This window comes from Oryx dammah, unplaced genomic scaffold, assembly GCF_014754425.2.
Source record: "Oryx dammah isolate SB20612 unplaced genomic scaffold, SCBI_Odam_1.1 HiC_scaffold_20, whole genome shotgun sequence".
Taxonomy (NCBI): domain Eukaryota; kingdom Metazoa; phylum Chordata; class Mammalia; order Artiodactyla; family Bovidae; genus Oryx; species Oryx dammah.
In genome coordinates, this window is record NW_024070204.1 from 12,371,033 (window position 1) to 12,392,278 (window position 21,246).

Sequence of the window (21,246 nt, forward strand, 5' to 3'; positions counted from 1 at the left end):
AGTGTAGGTGAGAGAGTTGGCCTAGAAAACCGTGAGAAATAAGACATTTTAGCTCAAAAACTCCAATCACAGATTTTTTGGCTAATCCCAGAGGAGGCAGGCTAGAGGCTGAGAGTGAGGGGAAAACACAGTCAAGGACCTGGGCTGCGGCACACATGGCTTGAATGTGATACCCAAACAAAGTGAAGAAAGGCACCATCTGTGGGCTTCCCTGGTGGCTCAGGCAGTAAGGAATCTGCCTGCAAAGCGGGAGACCTGGGTTCAGTTCCTGGGTTGGGAAGATTCCCTGAAGAAGGAAAGAGCAACTCCACTCCTCTTGCCTAGAGAATCCCATGGACAGAGGAGCTTGGTGGGTTACAGTCTGTGAAGTCGCCAAGTGTTGAACATGACTAAGTGACTAACACACACTTGTGCTGTAAAAACCAGAAAAAGGAAAGTTCTAGAGAACTTCCTCAAGCAAAAGATTAACATAAATAACCTCATTTCTAGCTGTTGTGGAACCCCAAAGCCAATCAGATTTTTGTCTCCAATAGATACCTAGTCAGGAAGTTGCCTTTGATATTATTTACTTAGAAAATGTTTGTTATTCTTTGGCTTCTTCCTTTCAATAACTAAATATGAGAGTACCTCTATCCTTCCTGAAACATTTAACTCAACTATAAACTAGGAACTAATTTCAAAATGTTATTTATATTTGGTTTTGGAAGAACATTTGCACTCATAAGTCAACAGAGACGTCTCAGATTCTGAGAATTCAAAGTTTCCAAGCTAAGTGTCCTCATGCTGGGGACATCCAACTCCAGGACTTCTCACTATCGTTCTCCTTCTCCCTGACTTAGTCCAGCCTTATAGAAATGCCTTCCTCACACTCCTTAATTTTTCAGAGGGAGAACTGACTAGATAACCTCTGAAATCGTCTCCAATTCTAAGATTTTATAATTATTAGAGTGGACAATTTGTAATTATGAGGTCATTCCTCATGGATAAGCCTAAGAAACAGAAGACAGCCCCAAACTGGCTTCTTTCTAATGAAAAGGATGTATTCTGAAAAAATAATTGACACCAACAAAGTAAGAGTATCAACAGGGTTTTAATGGCATTATCTCCCACTACCCATAAATTAGGTCAGGTAAATATCTTTTATTTCTATCCTTTGAGAATCCATCATATCCATCATTACAGTGATTGGAAACCTAAATGACTCATATGATAGAGTAGAGAAGAAACTGTACTTTCCTGGTGGGTATCATTTAACAGAATTTTCATCCCAGCTCAAAGTCAATTATCTATGCATTATTGTTAATTACTATTTCCAACTGTGGTGAAATACATGCAATGTGAAGTTTCCCATCTAAACCATTTTTAACGATATAGTCCAATCCCATTAAGGACATTCATATTATTGTGCAACCACCAACATCCATCTCCAAAATTCTCCATCTTGCAAAAATGAAACTCTGAACAATTAAACACAACTTATTCTCCTTCCGTTGGCCGCTACCAACCACCACTCTTTCTGTCTCTCAATTTTCTACCCTAGGTACAGTAGAAGTGGACTCAAACGGTATTTGTGGTTTTGTGACTGGCTTATTTCACTTAGTATAATGCCCCACTTTTTATAGTTCTCCTTAGCAGGATGCAAAATAGAAGTAGGCTTTGTGCCTGTGCTTCTGACTCAGATGTCAACTACATTCATTCTACGGAGTGAAAACATTGAGCTGGAAGCAGTATAGCAACACTGAATAAAATTATCATATCACACATTTGAAGTACACACGCTCTGATTTTAAACCTATAGGTGTGACATGTTGCATTCAGTTCAGAAATTAAATTGGAATAGAGCACTGAGTTTATTTTTAAACCGGATTTTCTCCTAGAAGAGGAAAATTAAAGAGGAGGGGGGAAAGTCTGGTGTAAAGGCAAGTGTCTGTCACTCTGGGGAGGTGCTACTGGACATTGCCACCGACCTTGACCAAGTGGACCATGGCATCTGCAAAGAACACCAAGTCCACGCCCGCACCACGGATGCTCTCGTTATAGAGCTGCAGGAACATATTCAAACGCTCCTTCAGGTGATCAAAAGATTCAACAGGCTCATAAATCTTGGGCGTCTCAGCATCAGCCTCCTCAGATGTTTCACCTGGGGTTAGGAAAGAAAAATCAACTAAGTTTCTCCAAATCACTGGACTTTACCACTTCCTCAACCTAACTGAATACACTCATAGCTTTACAATTTAGCACTGAATAATATTGATTTTTACTTAAAAGCAAGAGTATATATTTTTAGAAAAGAAAGCAAACAATAGTCAAAGCATTCGAATTTTTGTGATCATACACAGTCTTAATTCTTTCTTGTCTACAAAGGGTCAATTTCAAATAATGTCACATACATTGAATTTCATTTATATTCATAATAGACCATTGGCATTTCAAGGATCTTCCCAGAGATACTCACTTAATGGTCAAAATGAAGATCGAAAAAGTAGGGATTTAATGTCAAAATCCACAAAAGAGAGAATTAAATGAGTTTTTAATAAGAATAAAAAGAAAAAGGTCACTGCATCTGCTTAAGAAATTTTTATGATTTGGAAATTTTAAGTTAATAGTGAGGATAGAAGTGAATTTTGAGAGAAAACAGAAAAAAATTATTTTTGTTGTTAAAAAAATTTTTGTGTGTGTTAAAAAAATTTAAACACTGAATTATTTCACTGGGAAAATTATTAAATCAACTCTTTTAAAAGTTAGAGATATGTATTAACACTTTTCCAACTATGATTATAAAGCATAATGCCAAAGAAAGAGCTAAATTTGGCATGTATAAATTCACTATCAGTTAACGTTAGTTGAATATACTAATAACAACTAAGAAATTCACTGAGTATTAGAAGAGTGAGTCTTCCAAATCTAGTAGTACATAATTACTTTCAACTGACCCTGTCCTAATATAAACTACATTAACCTTTTTATGACAAAGCAAGAAAACTGATTTAGCATAATAAGATTGGTCTATTTGCAAAGCTCTCTCTAACTGAATTTCAATAGGCACTTTGTTATTTCATAAATGTTCCATTGAAGCTTTGAGAAACAAAGTGTGCTGAAGACACAAAAGGTTCTCTATTTGCCTCTAGACTCATCCACCCCACCCCCACCCAAACCCCCAAGCCCCACCCCAAAATGCTGGAGTTGTACTCTGCACCTCGAACACACAATTACTTATCCTTCTGAATTAGAGCAAACAAAACACATAAATTCTAATCACCTTATAATGCTCCTACCTTTACATGATTGTTGGATATGTGTGACCTGATTTAAAATAAACTGTATCAGCTTCTTTCTCTGAAAAGATCTGTCCAACTGCATAGCCAGCAATAAACATCCTTTTCAACTGTTACTCAGAAAATTGACAGATCACATACACCCTTATCAAATCTAGTAAGGGGCTGGCTAGTCATTTTCAACCATTTAAAAGATATAAATAGCAAGTGCTTAAACATGCCTTTTTGAATATGAAAACCAACTTAATATTCATCCTTAGTATTAGAAGAGGTTTCTAAATGAAAGAAAAATATTCTACTTAAGCTCAGTTATTTCTGAGGAAAGAAATTAACTGGAGCACCGCTTCTTTTCATAAAAAAATAAAACAGTATATCTCAGTTTTTCACAGAACCATAACCACAAAATCTTGCCTCCCCATCACCCACCTCTAATTATATTCAATGGCCCTCTCGGTTTTCCTTTTTATTTTCAACACCTGGGAATATTCAAGTAATAATCATAGTTTTGCTATATTTCCTCTTGCAGTGAGTACAAGACACAGACTGCCCAAGCCATCTACAGACACTATCTCATTTATCCCCACAGGACCCATAATGCATATTTTAATATTTCCATTTTTATAAAAGTAGAGGCAGGAGATTCAAGAAAGTCAGAAGCTTGCCCAGCTAAGGTATGGGAGACCCATTTCTCAAATCCACCTCTATACGACAGCTATAAGCCTTGTGCACCATCTTCTGCTATACCCTGCCTCCCAACTCTACCTTTATACTCAAGGCTGACATGTACAAAATGGTTAATCTTAATCAAAGATTACAAAGATACATTTACTTAACACATTGTGGAGGAAATTTACAACATGTGTTCTATACTTATTGAGCACCTACTATGCCTCAGGCTTGTTTCAGCAAAGTTCACTAGACAGAAATTCAACATCCCTGAACTAAACCTCTGTCATCAGATATCCCCTTTGCTGTTGTTCAGTCACTAAGTAGTGTTCGACTCTCTGTGACCCGTGGACAGCAGCATGCCAGGCTCCTTTGTCCTCTACTATCTCCCGGAATCTGCTCAAATTCATGTCCATTGAGTCAGTGATGTTATCTAAGCATCTCACCCTCTGCCGCCCCCTTCTCCTATTGCCTTCAATCTTTCCCAACATCAGGGTCTTTTCCAACAAGTGGTCTCTTCGCATCAGGTCGTCACTTGGCAAAGGACATCCCTTTGGAGGATTTCAAATTCTGCTTCAATAGTTTACCTGTAGCTTCAGGTGCATCCCTCAAGAAATCCACAAAGTAAGTGTCAGTTCCGCAATCCACCAAGAATTTTTTCTCTTCACCAAACTCCTCCTCCACCAAGCTGACTAAAGTCATATCAAACCAGGTCACATCATCTGATGCCGTGAAACGATCAGCAATAACACGTTTACACTCATGCTTCCACAGCCTTAACAGTTCCTGTCAAAAGCATCATTTAAATGTGTTATTAATTCCTGTTATGTCAGAGTTGGAAATTCAAGTGGGCAGTATCATAGAGGACCATCCTTCCTGATTTAGAATGTGACATTTTTAAAAGTTAAGGCTAACATTACTGGTTTCCTTTTAATGTGAGCAACAGGTTTGGGAGCACCCTAGAAAACAATCCTGGAATAATGGTTTTCATTTGGCATGTGATCACCAAAAAGGACTTTTTTGGGTGCCAAAATGATGTGGGGGACCTTACTGGCATTTGTACAGAAATGCATAGTCTTAGGATACAAAATTGTCCATGAATATAACTGTCCTGTTAAAAAATAGATAAAATAAAAAGTTAAAATATACTGAGCTTCATTTCAAATTGGTCTCATCTGTGTTCAGTCACTCAGTCATGTCTGTGACTGTGACTCCATGGACTATAGCCCTCCAGGCTCCTCTGTCCAGGGACCTTCTCGAGCAAGAATACTAGAGTGGGTTGCCATTTCCTTCTCCAGATAGTAAATAAAAAGTATTCATTTTCAGCCCTTAAATTAAAACAAAACCATTCCTAGATAAAATACTAATTCACTTTGAATGACCAACAAATATTCTACATAAAGGTTTTATGTTTGTGATCAATTAGTCTGTTTGGACATCTACGTTATGGCCAGAGCACAGTGTAAAAGTTGTGTATAAACAACTCTCGTGTATGCAACTGAGATAATTACAAAGATACATTTACTTAACACATTGTGGAGAAAATTTACAACAAAAATCTGGGTTACCTGTCGCCTCCTCTAGATACTCCAGGGCCCAAAGTTAACTGGAAGTTGAGAGAATTAATTGTTCAATATAGCTGTTCCAATAGCAAGAATAACAAAGTTTGTCTAAGCATCTTATCTGATATGAAAGACTGGTGCAAATTTCTTAACTTGGTAACATTTTTGCAAGATAGAAGGTTTTTAAGTTATTACATTGTGAAAGTGTTAGTTGCTCAGTCATGTCCAACTCTTTGCAACCCCATGGACTGTAGCCTGCCAGGCTCCTCTGTCCATGGTATTCTCCAGGCAAGAATACTGCAGTAGGTTGCCATTTGCTTTGCCAGGGGATCTTCCCAACCCAGGGATCAAACCCGGTCTCTCACATTGTTAGGCAGATTCTTAACTGTCTGAACCACCAGGGAAGCCATTATATTACTAATGATCAAATGCTCTTTGGTTGCCAGGAAATAAAAGCTTAGTAAAATATATTTAATGACACGGTTAAGACAAAAGTTCATGACAAACCAATTGCTGGAACTGTTAATGCTGATTTAAAATCAGCACCAAAAAAATAGGTACTTAAAAAGTAATATTGGTGGTATGGTGGTAGAGAACTCGCCTGCCAACGCAGGAGACGCAAGAGACATGGGTTCGGGTTCAGTCTCTGAATCAGGAAGACCCCCTGCAGCAGGAAATGGCAATCTGCTCCAGTATTTTTGCCTGGGAAATCCCAGGAACAGAGGAGCCTGGTGAGCTACAGTGTGTGAGGTCTCCAAGAGTCAGACGTGACTGAGTACAGCATTCCACAATGCCGTTAATCTGTCAATGACTTTGAGGGAAAAAACTAAATTACATGTTCACTACTGCTAAAATGACTCCCAATTCTCTGTAACAAGGAGAGTGAGTTTTCCCCACAATATCTTGTCTTGGAGTCAGCCAGTGTGGTTACCTACTTTGTGACTATGTGGGGTAAAGCTGGGTTTTTCTTAGCAGCCACACTTGATGTGCTTGTGACAGTCTGACTGACATTTCAACTGTCTCTCTGTATTTATGTGGAGAAGTCCCTAAAACCTATTTGCTTAACTTCCACCTCAGTACCATCAAAGTCTGAAAAAGAGGCTGGTGTTGTCTTAGCCTAAACACATAGGCCCTTCAGCAAAAAAAAAAAAAAAAAAAAAAAGTACTGCATTTTTACATACTATATACTTTATAATTTTACATATTATATACATATTGATTTTTACATACTAGAATTTCCTTTTAGTCCAAAGAGAATTCTTACAGTGCTAGAAACTGTTATATTTGAGTGTCTGTACAAATGCTCATTTTTCTGTCAAATGAAATTCAAATGAAATTTCTACTCTTCTGCCTCTTTTCAGTTTTACCAATATTTGTAATTCTTTTAGTGCATCAAGTTGTATGGAAAAGAAAGGTCATGGATGACTAACCAAAGAAAAAATGGTTTCATCCCTCAATTTTGAAAGTTTATTTATAAAGATAATTACTAGATTCCATATATATGCATTAATATATGATACTTGTCTTTCTCTTATTTCACACTGAATAACAGGCTCTAGGTTCAACTAACTCAAATTCGTTCAGTCAGTTCAACTGATTCAAAATTGTTCCTTTTTATGGCCGAGTAATATTCCACTGTATACATGTACCACTATATATATATATATATATATATATATATATGTAATCTAGAAAAATGATACTGATGAACCTATTTGCAGGCCAGGAATAGAATCACAGTCACAGAGAATGGACTTGTGGGCACAGCAGGGGGAGGAGAGGTGAGGCAAATTGGGAGAGTAACACTGAATATCTGATGCTAATGGGAAGCTGCTATATAACACAAGAAGCCCAGCCTGGGGCTATGTGGGTGGGTTGAGGGGGTGAGAGGAAGGCCCAGGAGGGAGGGGATTTATGTATATTTATCACTGATTATCATTGTTATGAACTGACAGAATTCACATTGGCAGAGACCAACACAACACTGTAAAGTAATTATCCTCCATTAATAATTTTTTTAATTTTTTAAAAGATAGTTACTTTTTAAAGTTAAAGATCAGGTTTATAATGTGAAGTTTATAATGTGAAGACAGACATAATCATAATAAAATCAACAGACGTTTTTGCCATTATTTAGTATAAGAAAATTATGATGAAAAACAATCAATTTTACCTTTTATTCTACTCATTAGAAAATAATAGTATACACTGTCTCCTTAAACATAAACTAAATTTAATTGGAATTTTTAAAGAAAAAAATTTGGCATACTTTCCCTTTACATTAGTAAAAAGCCACAAAAGAAAAAATATCCATGCTAAAACACCCCAAAATATTTTCATGCCCATAAAAACTACATTACTAAGAATATTTAGAGTTTATAATAAATAACAAAGTTACTGGTTTTACTCTCTTACGCATCACTTACGTCTGGTTCTTTGATAACCTCTGGAGTAGTGTTCAGCATTCCCTGCCAGATCCTAGAAAGATCTCGAAGGTTAAAAATGTAATGGAATTTTGCAGGGGTCGGGAGCATTTTAATCTTAGTCATTTGCCATAGCCGGCGTGTCAGGGGCACCAACTTTGTCACCCAGTCTCTCACTTCTTCTGAGAAACCCCTCTGGGTACAGTAATATCCTACCCCAATCACACCTGAAAGAGGAAAAAAAGTCATAACATTTTGACTGACAGTTCAAATCAACTAAATTAAAATGAAAAACGTAATGTAGAATATAAATACAGTGACACATTTTAATAGTTAACTACATATTGAAGAAAATTTGATTAATTAACTTGGGAGGCGGGTTAAACCTAAAAAGTAGATATAGATTCAAGTGAGTTAGCATTCAAATACTGAAAAGCTGATTAAGAAATGCTGCTAAGATGAATGGATAAGAAAGCTGTGGTACATATACACAATGGAGTATTACTCAGCCGTTAAAAAGAATACATTTGAATCAGTTCTGATGAGATGGATGAAACTGGAGCTGATTATACAGAGTGAAGTAAGCCAGAAAGAAAAACACCAATACAGTATACTAACACATATATATGGAATTTAGAAAGATGGCAATGATGACCCCGTATGCAGGAGAGCAAAAAAGACACAGATGTGTATAGCGGACTTTTGGACTCAGAGGGAGAGGGAGAGGGTGAGATGATTTGGGAGAATGGCATTGAAACATGTATAATATCATGTAAGAATCGAATTGCCAGTCTATGTCCAATGCAGGATACGGCACACTTGGGGCTGGTACACGGGGATGACCCAGAGAGATGTTGTGGGGAGGGGGTTGGGAGGGGGGATCATGTTTGGGAACGCATGTACACCCGTGGTGGATTCATGTCAATGTATGGCAAAACCAATACAGAATTGTAAAGTAAAATTAAAAATAAATAAATAAATAAATTTTTTAAAAAAAGAAAAGAAATGCTGCTGAAAACTCTAGCTGAACTAATTCAGTATTATTAAATGGGTAACAATCATGAATATATAAAGTGGCCTTCGACAGATAAGAAAAAGAAAGGTTTCACAAATCTTCTAAGATGAGTCCATTCTTTTGTTGCCATTCCATGCATTATAAAATATTTTGATTTACTTTATAGGCAAAATTTTCCAGGCCAAAAAGGATCATTAAAAGTGATAATAGTCATTCATTCTGGTCCATTTTACTTCTCCCAAGTTTAGATAAGTCTGGTGTCATTGGTTTCAAACCTCTGCCCACTGCTGTGATTGAAGGCAAATATTGCCAACTCCACTACCCTAGGGCGCTAAGAAGACCTTCTAGTCTGCCAGAAGTTAATTAGGGTAATCCTAATTAGTTTTTCCTCAGTCTCAATTTCAGCAATGGTAAATTAATACCTAACACGAATGCATGCATAACTTTACACTCTTTCTCTGAAAAGAGTGATTCCATAATCAGTTTCTAAACTCATTTTCATTACTCAGTTAAATAAATATGGTTATCGACTGTGCTAGTGTTTCTTGGATGATTTCTGAAATACTACACATGTAATCAATCAATAATTTATTACAACCCTATAAATTACTCTGAGGATCAGACTCTGGCTAATCCCCACCTTGAGAGATATTATTGATATTTCTTAGGCTAAAATCATAACATGGGTTGGTTAGGTATCAGCTACATAAACTGCTGGTGTGGAATTGTATCAATCCAGACCTGAAATACATGTATCCATGAGGAAGGCATCTCATCATGTCTAAGACCACTTAATATTTAACCTCCTGGCTTAAGAAGCTAGCAACAATATCTTAAAGAAATACAAGGTAGGGGCTACCCTGGTGGCTCAGTGGTAAAGTATCCTCCTGCCAAAGCAGGAGACATGGGCTCAATCCCTGGTCTAGGGAGATCTCACATGCCCTGGAGCAACTAAGCCCGTATGTCACAACTATTGAGTCTGTGCTCCAGAGCTCAGGAACCACAGCTACTGAAGCCCACCCACCAAAGAGCCCACACACCCTAGAGCCCATGCTCTGCAACAAGAGAAGCTACCACAATGAGAAGCTTGCACACTGCAACAAAGCTAGCCCATGCTCTGCTCCACTACAGAGCCTGAGAAGCAACAAAGAACCAGCATAGCCAAAAATAAATATAGAAAATTATATTTAAAAAAGAAATACATAGGTATAAAAGATCTACCTTGATACCCAACTCAATACATACATAAAAATGTTTTTACAAAATACACTCTTGAAAGTGATAAAGACAGCAGACTAAGGAACCAACTCAGTGCTCCCCTCTGTGTGGACCTCTGGGTGGATATTTTCTCACTGCAACCCAACCAGGGATTCTCCCCTTCCAAGCCCCACTGACATTCATTTTACCAAAGATCTTGTCCACGGAAGCATCAGAGGGTAGCGTGCAGTTAAATATCGAGAACTGCCTCTTGAGTCGCTGCGGTATATCATTGCGTCCGCCCCCAGGATGGATCATAGCTGCTAAAAACTGGATGTCCACAATGCTGGTAAACTCCCCAGGCTTCTCTAGATTATAAAATCCATTCTGTTCCAGCAGCTGTCGTACTATCTCATTAGTAACCTAAGAAAGACAATTTTCAGAATTAAAAGGTCATTCCTTTATATCCCAGGACCTAAATAACGGACTTTATTGGAATTCAGGAATTGCAAGTTGAAAAAACAAAAAAAATAGAAAACCATTTACTCATCAAAAAATAAATCAATGATGAACTAGGCAAATAAAGTGCCCAACAGGATTGATATACCTGGTCTCCCCACTCATTGATTATTGGCATATTCACATCATCAATGAAGACAGTCATCTTCTTTCCTGCTGGAGGGCCGTATGTGGTGCCCATGCGTTTATCCACATAGCTCTCTATCGTCCTCTGTTAAACAAAAAGGTCAACAGAAACATCTGTGAAAATATCCCCTAAGACATGGTCGATTATTTTAAAATTCCAGAAATGTTTGAAATGATAGAAATTACTCCTAAAAACCCCAAAATGTCCCTAATTCTGGAAAACAGAGAATGAGGTACCTAAATTGTCTTGCATAACATTTATAACCTTAGAAAATCTGGTTTCATTTAGAAGTAAATAAAGTGGTAATCAATGTAAATTTTTAGATGTGACTTCTATTTTTTTTCATTTTTATTGGAGTATAGTTGCTTTACAATGTTGCATTGGTTTCTACTGTACAGAAAAGTGAACTAGCTATCAGTTCAGTTCAGTTCAGTCTCTCAGTCATGTCAGACTCTGCAACCCCATGAATCGCATCACGTCAGGCCTCCCTGTCCATCACCAACTCCCAGAGTTCACCCAAACCCATGTCCATTGAGTCGGTGATGCCATTCAGCCATCTCATCCTCTGTCGTCCCCTTCTCCTCCTGCCCCCAGTTCCTCCCAGCATCAGGGTCTTTCCCAATGAGTCAACTCTTTGCATCAGGTGGCCAAAGTATTGGAGTTTCAGCCTCAGCATCAGTCCTCCCAATGAACACCCAGGACTGGTCTCCTTTAGGATGGAATTAGCTATACAGATACATATATCCAGGCTTCCCTTGTGACTCAGAAGGTAAAGAATCTGCCTGCAATGCAAGAGACCCAGGTTTGATCCCTGGGTCGGGAAGACCCTCTGCAGGAGGACATGGCAACTCACTCAAGTACTCTTGCCTGGAGAATCCCTGTGGACAGAGGAGGCTGGTGGGCCACACTCCATAGGGTCACACAGAGTCAGACATGACTAGCAACTCAGAAACACCTGCAAGCATCCAAATATTTGGATGAGGCAGCTAGGCAGTTGGTGTTAATCCCAGAGATGAGCACCTAGGAGTGGGTGCAGACTGTGCGATGAGGAAGAGACGTCCATGTTTGGATATGCTGATGTTGTGATTTCTAGGTCATCTAAGTGGGGAAGTGCAGTTGGAGACACCAGTCTAAGGATACAGTTTTCAGTAACTATTTAACAGGCAGCAATTCCAAATTCAGGAAGAAATCTCAGCTTCTAAGTTCACAAACTATTGAATTTTTCTCCTTCCTTTGTTTTTGCTTTTGTCAATTTAGCTTTCTAATGATATATATAGCTTACTAGTAATGTCCTGCTTTTATATCTGTTTCATGTCTTGTGTTTTTTGGCCCCAAGGCATCTGTGATCTTAAGCTCCCCAGCCAGGGATCAAACCCACACTCCCTGCATTGGAAGGCAAAGTCTTAACCACTGGACGAGCAGGGAAGTCCCTGTGTTTTATCTTTAACATGACTTAAATCGTGAATCAGTGGGAAAGAAATGAGATTTTTAAGACTGAGATTCTAGAGCATGAGAACCATGCTTTCTGTTTTCTCTGCAGTGCTGATTCAGCTTACTGAGCACATATATTTGAATAACTGATTGATTTCCAAACTACATTCCATGCAAATGGTAATACTGTAGTCAGTAGTCTGGGATTCTTCCCCAGTGTCTCCATTACCCCTTCCAACACCCCTTCCAACAGTTTTAATGTACCTTTCAACATTGCTAGGACATTTTTTTATAGAACAGAGTGCAGTTTCCTCCTGTTCCATCTGAGCTTAGAATGTAGCAAAGAGAGGGTGTTGTCCTCCACTTTCTGAGGGGAGAGGAGTGATTTAATGACTGCATCTGCCCCAAAACAGATCATGTCAGGCTACAGACCCCAGTTTGGAGGAGGAAATGGCAGCCCACTCCAGTATTCCTGCCTAGAGAATCCCATGGGCAGAGAAGCCTGGAGGGCTACAGCCCATGGGGTCACAAAGCGTTGGACACGAATGAAGCGACTGAGCATGCACAGACGCCAGTGGGCAGGCTTCTGAATGAGGAGACAACGGTCTTCAGATCATGGCAGCTTGTGTAGCCCTGTTTAGCTTCTTTTTTTTTTTTTTTTTTTTTGGTTGCACTGGGTCTTCATGGTGAGCAGGCTCTTCGTTGCAAATGGCAGGCTCTTTCTAGTTATGGAGCATGGACTCTAGAGTGTGGGGTCAGTAGTGACAGCACGTGGGCTTAGTTGCCCCAGAGAATATGGGATCTTAGTTCCCTGACCAGGGATTGCACCCATGTCCCCTGCATTGGAAGGGGGATTCCTCATCACTGGACTGACCACCAGGGAAGTCCCCTTGTTTAGCTTTGGCTGTGATTATAAGGAGACTCTGAGCAGGGCTGGACCCTTTGTATAATGGGGGTTGGGATAGTGTCATCCACGTAGGCACCAAAAGACAAAACTAAATCTGTAGGAATAAACAGAAGCATCTTTGTAGAGAACAAATGTACAGATACCAATGCGGAAAGGGGAGATGGGATGAGTTGGGAGATTGGGACTGACATATATACACGACTATGTATAAAATGGATAGCTAAGGAGAACCGACTGTATAGCACAGAGAAGTCTACTCAGTGCTCTGTGGTGACCTAAATGGGAAGGAAATCCAATAAAGAAGGGACGTATGTGTGTTAGTCACTCAGTCATGTCCAACTCTGTGAGCCCTGGACTATAACCCACCAGGCTCCTCTGTCCATGAAATTCTCCTTGGACAAAGGAGCCTGATGGGCTGCAGTGGACGGGTTGCCATGCCTTCCTCCAGGGGATCTTCCCAACCCAGGGACTGAACCCCAGTGTCTTAACTCTCCTGCATTGGCAGGTGGGTTCTTCACCACTAGCGCCACCTAGGAAGCCCCTCCAACGTGGTTAAGTTCTATTATAATTTAAATATTGCTTTTTACTGTATCTCCTCCTCTCTGGACAATGATATGCTCTAAATTAGTTGTTTTTCTCATATGAATGAGTGAATGTCACAACCTTGTGAATTACCCACCCTGCCCCTAGTCAGGCCTGGAAACTTTTTTATAAGTTATATACAATGTCTATATGGTATGATTTACAATTTTGTCTAGACTCTGCTGTCTCCCCAAAGAAATCAGTTACTGAACATATTTGCAATATTGTGCCATCCACCTAATCCCTGGTCTCCTTGACCTACTGCTCCACTTCATCCATCCTTCTGGTGATATAAAAGCCCAGACCAGTTAATAAAATCAAGTGGGTATATTCACTCACTTGACTATTGTCTCTCTCATCCCCTATAATAAAGGAGTACAGGCACCTTGTTTATCTTATCCATCACTGCCTCCTGGGCATCTTTAAAGGTGTCTGGTATGATATATTTATCAGTAAATATTTGACACATAGATCAATAAAGATTAGAAACTCAGGAGTCATCTTTAACTTCTTCCTCTCTCTCCTATCCCTCTCCTCCAACAATATCCACTCAATCAAAAACAAGTCCTGTCCGTTCTGCTTCTCAGCTCCAATTTGAATGCATCCTATAACCATCTCCTGTTGAGTCTCTCTGAATTCTGCCCTATCTTTCCCATCAGCAGGCAGAATGAACCTTCTAAGTGGTGATGCAATCCTGCTCAGTATCCCCATGATTCCTTATTAGTGGCTTACAAGGAACACCGTGACGCTCCCTGCTCACTTCTCCAGACTCGTTTCTAAACACGCCTTCTCAGTCTTTGTTGCTGCCCATCACCGTCTTCATTTATTCATATTCAGTTAACAAAAAAAAAACAAACCACATACCATAAAATAATGCTCCTCGCAGACTGATTTACAGTGCTTATTAAGAGATTCGTATTTACATCCCTAAAGTATCCATTTATGAGCCAAAAAAAAAAAAAAACCCTCTCAGAATTAGTATTGTTATTGTCTAGTCTCTAAGCTGTGTCTGATTTTTTGCGACCACATGGACTGTAGCCTGCCAGGCTCCTCTGTCCATGGTGTTTCCCAGGCAAGACTACTGGAGTGGGTTGAGTTTCCCTCTCTGGGGTAGCTTCCTGACCCAGGGATCAAACTTGAATCTCCTGCATTAGCAGGTGAATTCTTTACCACTGAGTGACTAGGGAAACCCCAAGATTAGTATTAACCAAACACAATTTGTAAAGTATTGACTTAGATGGATGATCGCCCATAAAAATCACTTCTTTCAACCTGGCTTACTGGTAAAAAGTTGAAATCTCTAGCAAGGGCCTGGACTATGGGATGTATGCTGTTCTCTAAGAATAGACAACAACTTGACTCTGAAATAGCAGAAGGATAGTCATGATGACATCACCTTAAGCCATCAGTGGCACCAAAACAAAGATTCTGACCTTGTAGTCTGTCCAGCTCACACACACATGGAATGCTTGGGTGAACCCCAGTTGGACAGTGCCATTTTAGACATAAAAACCAGATGGACTTAGGCATGGAGTTGAGGAAAGCCATTCTAAGCAACATGTGGGGTCTTCCCAGACCAGGAACTGAACTGGTGTCCGCCTGCATGATGGCTCAGCTGGTAAAGAATCCACCTGCAGTGTGGGAGACCTGGGTTTGATCCCTGAGTTGGGAAGATCCCCTGGAGAAAGAAACGGCAACCCACTCCAGTATTCTGGCCAGGAAACTCCCATGGATTGTATAGTCCATAGGGTCACAAAGCGTCAGTACAACTGAGCAACTTTCACTTGCACTCTCCTAACCACCGAACCACCAGGGAAGCCGTAGAATTCTCATTTTTAAAAACCAAAACTTATTACTATGTCAGCATTTATAAGATGGCTGTTGCCTTCAAAACACTAAGATTATTTTTTAAAGAAACAAATCTTTTCAGAAATTCCCTCAAGAAATTTTCACTTTCTTCCTATTTTCTGTATTATTCACATTTTTAAGGATATGTGTGAATTGCTTGCAAAAATAATATTTGTTTGAGAAAAAAAAATCTCTCTTCAAAGACTAACTGAATTCCCTAGCTAAAAATAGGGTGACCACGTAATTTTTGCTCAAACTTCATACATGGGTTAGTGAGGCGGATGCTGTTCATTATTTATCTGAGACAACAGAAGTTAACTGGACGGTCCCTAGCAAAAAAGGACATAGAGTCTGTCCTCCTACTGATAAAACATGTGAAAGTGACACTATGGTGAAAACAAAGGAAGCTCGAATGAAAACAATCTGTCCAGCAACAGACACGTGTCCCTGACACATGTGCCATGGTGGTAAGACGAGAGGGATGAACAATATCTATTTTCTCATCTACAATTTCAATTTGGTTTGGAACCAAGTAAATGGGAGACAAATGCTCTCAGCTCCATCACCCCTTGTTTAGCATGAATGGCTGAAAATTATCATGAGCAAGTTAATTACAGCAGTTGGGCTAATTGAAAGCTTTCTAAAACTAATGAGTCTAGCTTACTAGGAAGCCCTGATGCTCAGCAGTCAAAACAGGCACTAAACATAGAGCAGATGATCCCATGATGCCTCTGAACAGAAAAATAAACAGTGAAGCACTGAGACCCTCTTCTTACTGAAGGATAGGAAGGATCTGGGTTAAAGGTTATTAGCTGTAAATCCAACAATTGAACTCCTAGAGAATAGATGCTAATACTTTGAAAATCTGCTTTATTATTCTTCTGATTATTGTACCTCAGTATGGTACTGCTTCTAGAAATTTATTACATGGTTTATGAATTTTATATTAATAAACAGGATGTTTTCTAGATTATGTGTGCCTTTTTCCAGGAAATGAATAAGTATTGCATGTTATAGAGATATAAAACACCAGTCTTTACCACCTGCTGCTGCTAAGTCGCTTCAGTCGTGTCCAACTCTGTGCGACCCCACAGACGGCAGCCCACCTGGCTCTCCCATCCCTGGGATTCTTCAGGCAAGAACACTGGAGTGGGTTGCCATTTCCCTCTCCAATCTTTACCACCTGAGAGGGGTAAATATTACCAAGAAAGATACCAGCTCAGCCATGACTGACTCAGTGTGACCCCATGGACTTTGTAGCCCATCAGACTCCTCTGTCCCCCGGAGAAGGCAGTGGCACCCCACTCCAGTACTCTTTCCTGGAAAATCCCATGGATGGAGGAGCCTGGTAGGCTGCAGTCCATGGGGTTGCGAAGAGTCAGACACGACTGAGTGACTTCACTTTCACTTTTCACTTTTATGCATTGGAGAAGGAAATGGCAACCCACTCCAGTGTTCTTGCCTGGAGAATCCCAGGGACGGGGGAGCCTGGTGGGCTGCTGCCTATGGGGTTGCACAGAGCTGAACACGACTGAAGTCACTTAGCAGCAGCAGCAGCAGCAGACTACTCTGTCCATGAGATTTCCCAGGTAAGAATACTGGAGTAGGTTGCCATTTCCATCTGCAGGGGATCTTTCTGACCCAGGGATTGAACCTGTGTCTCTTGAGTCTCCCACATTGGTAGGTGGATTCTTTAACACTAGTGCCACCTGGGAAGCCCCAATACCTCCAAGAGTTACTGGTAAAAATATGTGCCAACTCTTTACCATAAAGACTAACCATATGATTAGAGTGTTAGGGCTTTAAACCATGTCATATCAGCTGATCTCCCAGGGGGAAGGGGCTTGGAGATTGACTTCAATCACGGAGCCAATTGATCACGCTTCTGTAATAAAACTTTAATAAAAACTCTGCTCTGTTCACCAAGGCTCACGTGAGCACCCAGATTGGTGAGGTACACAGATGTGCCTGGAGAGTAAATACATCCTGTGACAAAGAAGGTTCACACTCGAGACCCTCCCAAACCTTTCCCTATGCATCTCTTCTTTTGTCAGATCCCAATTCATATCTTTTATAATAAAACCACAATTATAACATTTTCCTGAACTCTGTGAGTCATTCTAGTGAATTATCAAAACTAAGGGGTCACAGGAACTCTTCAATCTCAATAATAGAGATACTGGAAGACATAAGTAGAGGATTTACAATGGCTGTGAAACTGCAGTTGAAGTTCAGTGGGTACATCAGAACAGTCATGAGATTTAAGCCTCCAAAGCTCATCACAAACCTGGGCTCAGTTAGCAGCACCCAAGAGTCAGTACCTGAAACATCAGTGGGGTGGTAGCAGAAGAAAAGTTTAGACTCTTGATCACATGGCTTTCAGGATCATATTTTGACATAAATCCTTTGATTATGACTGTCTTGGCTGTTCCTTGTTCACCAATTAACAGCACGGCCTACCGTAGAAGTTGAGAAAGAAATAAAAGAAATAAAGTAAGATGATTGTCATGGGCTCAACTGAGGATATGAGGATGCCCTAACTCCCAGTACCTCAGAAGGTGACTGTGTCTGGAGACAGAGTTTTGAAAAAGATGATTACGCTAAAATGAGGCTATTAAGGTGGGCTCTTGTTCAGTCTAACTGGTGCCCTTAGAAGAAGAAGACATTGTGATACACAGAGAAGCAACAGGCATGCACACACAGAGACATGGGAGGACACAGTGAGAAGACAGCCATCCAGAAGCCAAGGAAAGAGAGGTCCCCAGGAAGACTAAACCAGCCAACACCTTCATCCTGAACTTCAGGCCTCCAGAACCATACAGAAAGAAATGAGCGCTGATTACACCACAAGGCTGTGGCATTTTGTTATGGCAACTCTGGCAAAATAGTAGAATAACTAAAAGAGAAGGGTTTCTCTTTGGAAAAACAAGTCAAAACTCACATTCTCTCTCTATATATATATATGTCAAAACTCATATTCTCTCTCTCTATATATATATATATATAGAGAGAGAGAGAGAGATAGATAGATATGTACACACATATATATATATATATGAGGAAAAAATCATGAATTAAAGCTATTCCACTCTAATATTGTTGCATGCATGCTCAGTCATCTCTGACTCTTTGCAACCCCGTGGACTGTGGCCCACCGGGCTCCTCTGTCCATGGAATTTTCCAGGCAGGAATACTGGAGTAGGTTGCTACTTCCTTCTCCAGGGGATCTTCCAACCCAGGGATCCAACCCAAGTCTCTTGCATCTCCTGCACTGGCAGGTGAATTCCTTACCACTGAGTCACCTGGAAAGTCCCTAATATTGTTACTGAGGGATAATAAAAGAAGTAGTATATGAATTTGGGTAATATTTTTATTTATTGTAAACAGCAATATAAAGCATTCTAAAATGAAGGCAAGATGCTCCATGTTTTCAAGTGACATTTCTAAACATGTCATTTTAAATAAAACAGAAAGTGCCATACCTTGCCCTGTTTAGCAATGGTTTTAATTAAGAAGTCGGTTCTCACGTTGTCAACATTTGGCACCAGGATGGAGCCATATTCTGGGGTGGTATTAGATGGATAGACATATTCCTCAGTACACGTGTTCCAGTGCATCCATTTGCCTGAGGTGAACAGAGAACAATTACATCTTCATATTTCTATTAATAATTTAATTCCTAATTATAAAGAGCAGACATTTTTGACATCTCATGAAGCCATCTTCCAAAAGCTCTTCAAAAAATAAAAATCATTAAATTCAGACATCTAAGTATTTAAGTATGTGTTCACTGAGTCAAAATCCCCATAGGAGCTATTCAAAAGTGTTAGTAAGAGTTATCTTGGAATTCTCTTTTTAAATATGTTCTTGTTGTTCAGTCAATAAGTCATGTCTGACTCTTCAACCCCATGGACTGCAGCACACCAGGCTTCCCTGCCCATCACCATCTCCCCAAGCTTGCCCAAACTCATGTCTATTGAGTCGGTGATGCCATTCAGCCATCTCATCCTCTGTCATCCCCTTCCCCTCCTGCCTTCAATCTTTTCCAACATCGGGGTCTTTTCCAATGAGTCAGCTCTTCACATCAGGTGGCCAAAGTATTGGAGCTTCAGCATCAGTTCTTCCAATGAATATTCATGATTGATTTCCTTTAGGATTGACTGGTTTGGCATCCCTCTTTGCTATCCAATGGATGCTCAAGAGGTTTTTAATAACATAAAGTGTGTGTAAAAGTCAGGACAGTGATAGCACTATGTACCTAAAATCATTTTTCATTACATATTTTTCTAATTGTAAAACCAAAAATAAAACATTTTAGGATGCCATATACAAATATAGCATTAAATGTAGTACATATATGTGTATATATGTGTATATATGTACTTTATAAATACGTAGGCACATAAATAACGTATATTTATGAATATTCACACCTATTTGATAAAAATATACTTCACACTTTGCAATTTTTACAAAAGTTGCTGATTATATCAAATGAATAGCTGAAATGCATCTGATTTGGGGATTTTTTTAATTTGTTTTTAACTCATTAAAAGTTCAGCACACAATATATTTAGCCACAAGAAAATGTGCATTTGGAACCCGACTGAAATAAATGTATGAAAAAGAAATCATGGGCTCTCTTTCAAACACACACGAACATTTCCATTTCAATTTTAAAGCAAACAGTTTTGATTACCATTTGGAAATATAGACCAATAGATAGGTAGGTTGAGAGCTGGAGAAGGCAATGGCACCCCCCTCCAGTACTCTTGCCTGGAGAATCCCATGGACGGAGGAGCCTGGTAGGCTGCAGTCCATCGGGTCACTAAGAGTCAGACGCGACTGAACGACTTCACTTTCACTTTTCCTTTCATGCATTAGAGAAGGAAATGGCAACCCACTCCAGTGTTCTTGCCTAGAGAATCCCAGGGACAGGGAAGCCTGGTGGGCTCCCGCCTATGGGGTCACACAGAGTCAGACACGACTGAAGCGACTTAGCAGCAGCAGCAGCAGGTAGAGAGCTAGAAGGTAAATATAAGACATTTGAAAAAAAAGAATGGTCCCACATGTGATGGAGGGATAGAAGCCCAGGACTCACCATCGGACTCAACGTAATAGTCAAACATGGAGTCGTCAGGCCTCGCGAGGGGTGGCAGGTCCAGGGCCAGCGTCTCCCGGGAGCGCAACCACTGCTCCACGCGGCGCCGGCCTTCCAGTTCCAGCACCGCCCCTACGCTCCACATCAGTGAGAAGACATATAGTCTTCCCAGGTGCTCCGCCGTGACCTCTCCGCCTTGCTCCTGTGCATGCAAGAAACTTTCTTTTTAATTACTTCATTCTCAAACCAAGACTTGGCTTTGATATCTTAATGAAAATCTAAGTAAAGATCTAAAAGGGATAACAGCTTTCTCCCCACGCCCCCCACCCAAAAAAAAAAAAAAAAAAAAACAAGGAGGAAAAGATAAATAAAACTGGAGAAAAAAAAAAACCTGGAGAACAAATTCAGAACTGATGTCTGGGAATAGCAAGCAAGTTTCTGAAATAAATTTAGAATCCTTTTAAATGACTGTGAACCTGCCACGAAGTGATCAATACAAACCGTGGCTTGCTTTGTTTAAAAAAAAAAAAAGAAAGAAATGAACACACACACACACACAAAGCATTAATATGTGAAGTGCATGATTGAAACCT

The 21,246-nt window shown here is 39.9% G+C and overlaps 1 protein-coding gene across 1 annotated transcript in view; it reads right to left on the reverse strand.

Moving 5' to 3' along the window:
- The window catches only part of DNAH5 (dynein axonemal heavy chain 5), a 265,487-nt gene that overhangs the window by 109,593 nt on the left and 134,648 nt on the right, over window positions 1-21,246 (reverse strand). The window contains exons 45-52 of the mRNA XM_040262501.1: window positions 20,654-20,855; window positions 19,035-19,177; window positions 17,874-18,008; window positions 10,746-10,868; window positions 10,348-10,561; window positions 7,930-8,153; window positions 4,529-4,727; window positions 1,968-2,140 (exon numbers count right to left, since the gene is read on the reverse strand). Of these exons, the coding sequence (XP_040118435.1) occupies window positions 1,968-2,140; window positions 4,529-4,727; window positions 7,930-8,153; window positions 10,348-10,561; window positions 10,746-10,868; window positions 17,874-18,008; window positions 19,035-19,177; window positions 20,654-20,855 (1,413 nt within the window). The remainder of the gene's footprint in view (window positions 1-1,967; window positions 2,141-4,528; window positions 4,728-7,929; window positions 8,154-10,347; window positions 10,562-10,745; window positions 10,869-17,873; window positions 18,009-19,034; window positions 19,178-20,653; window positions 20,856-21,246) is intronic.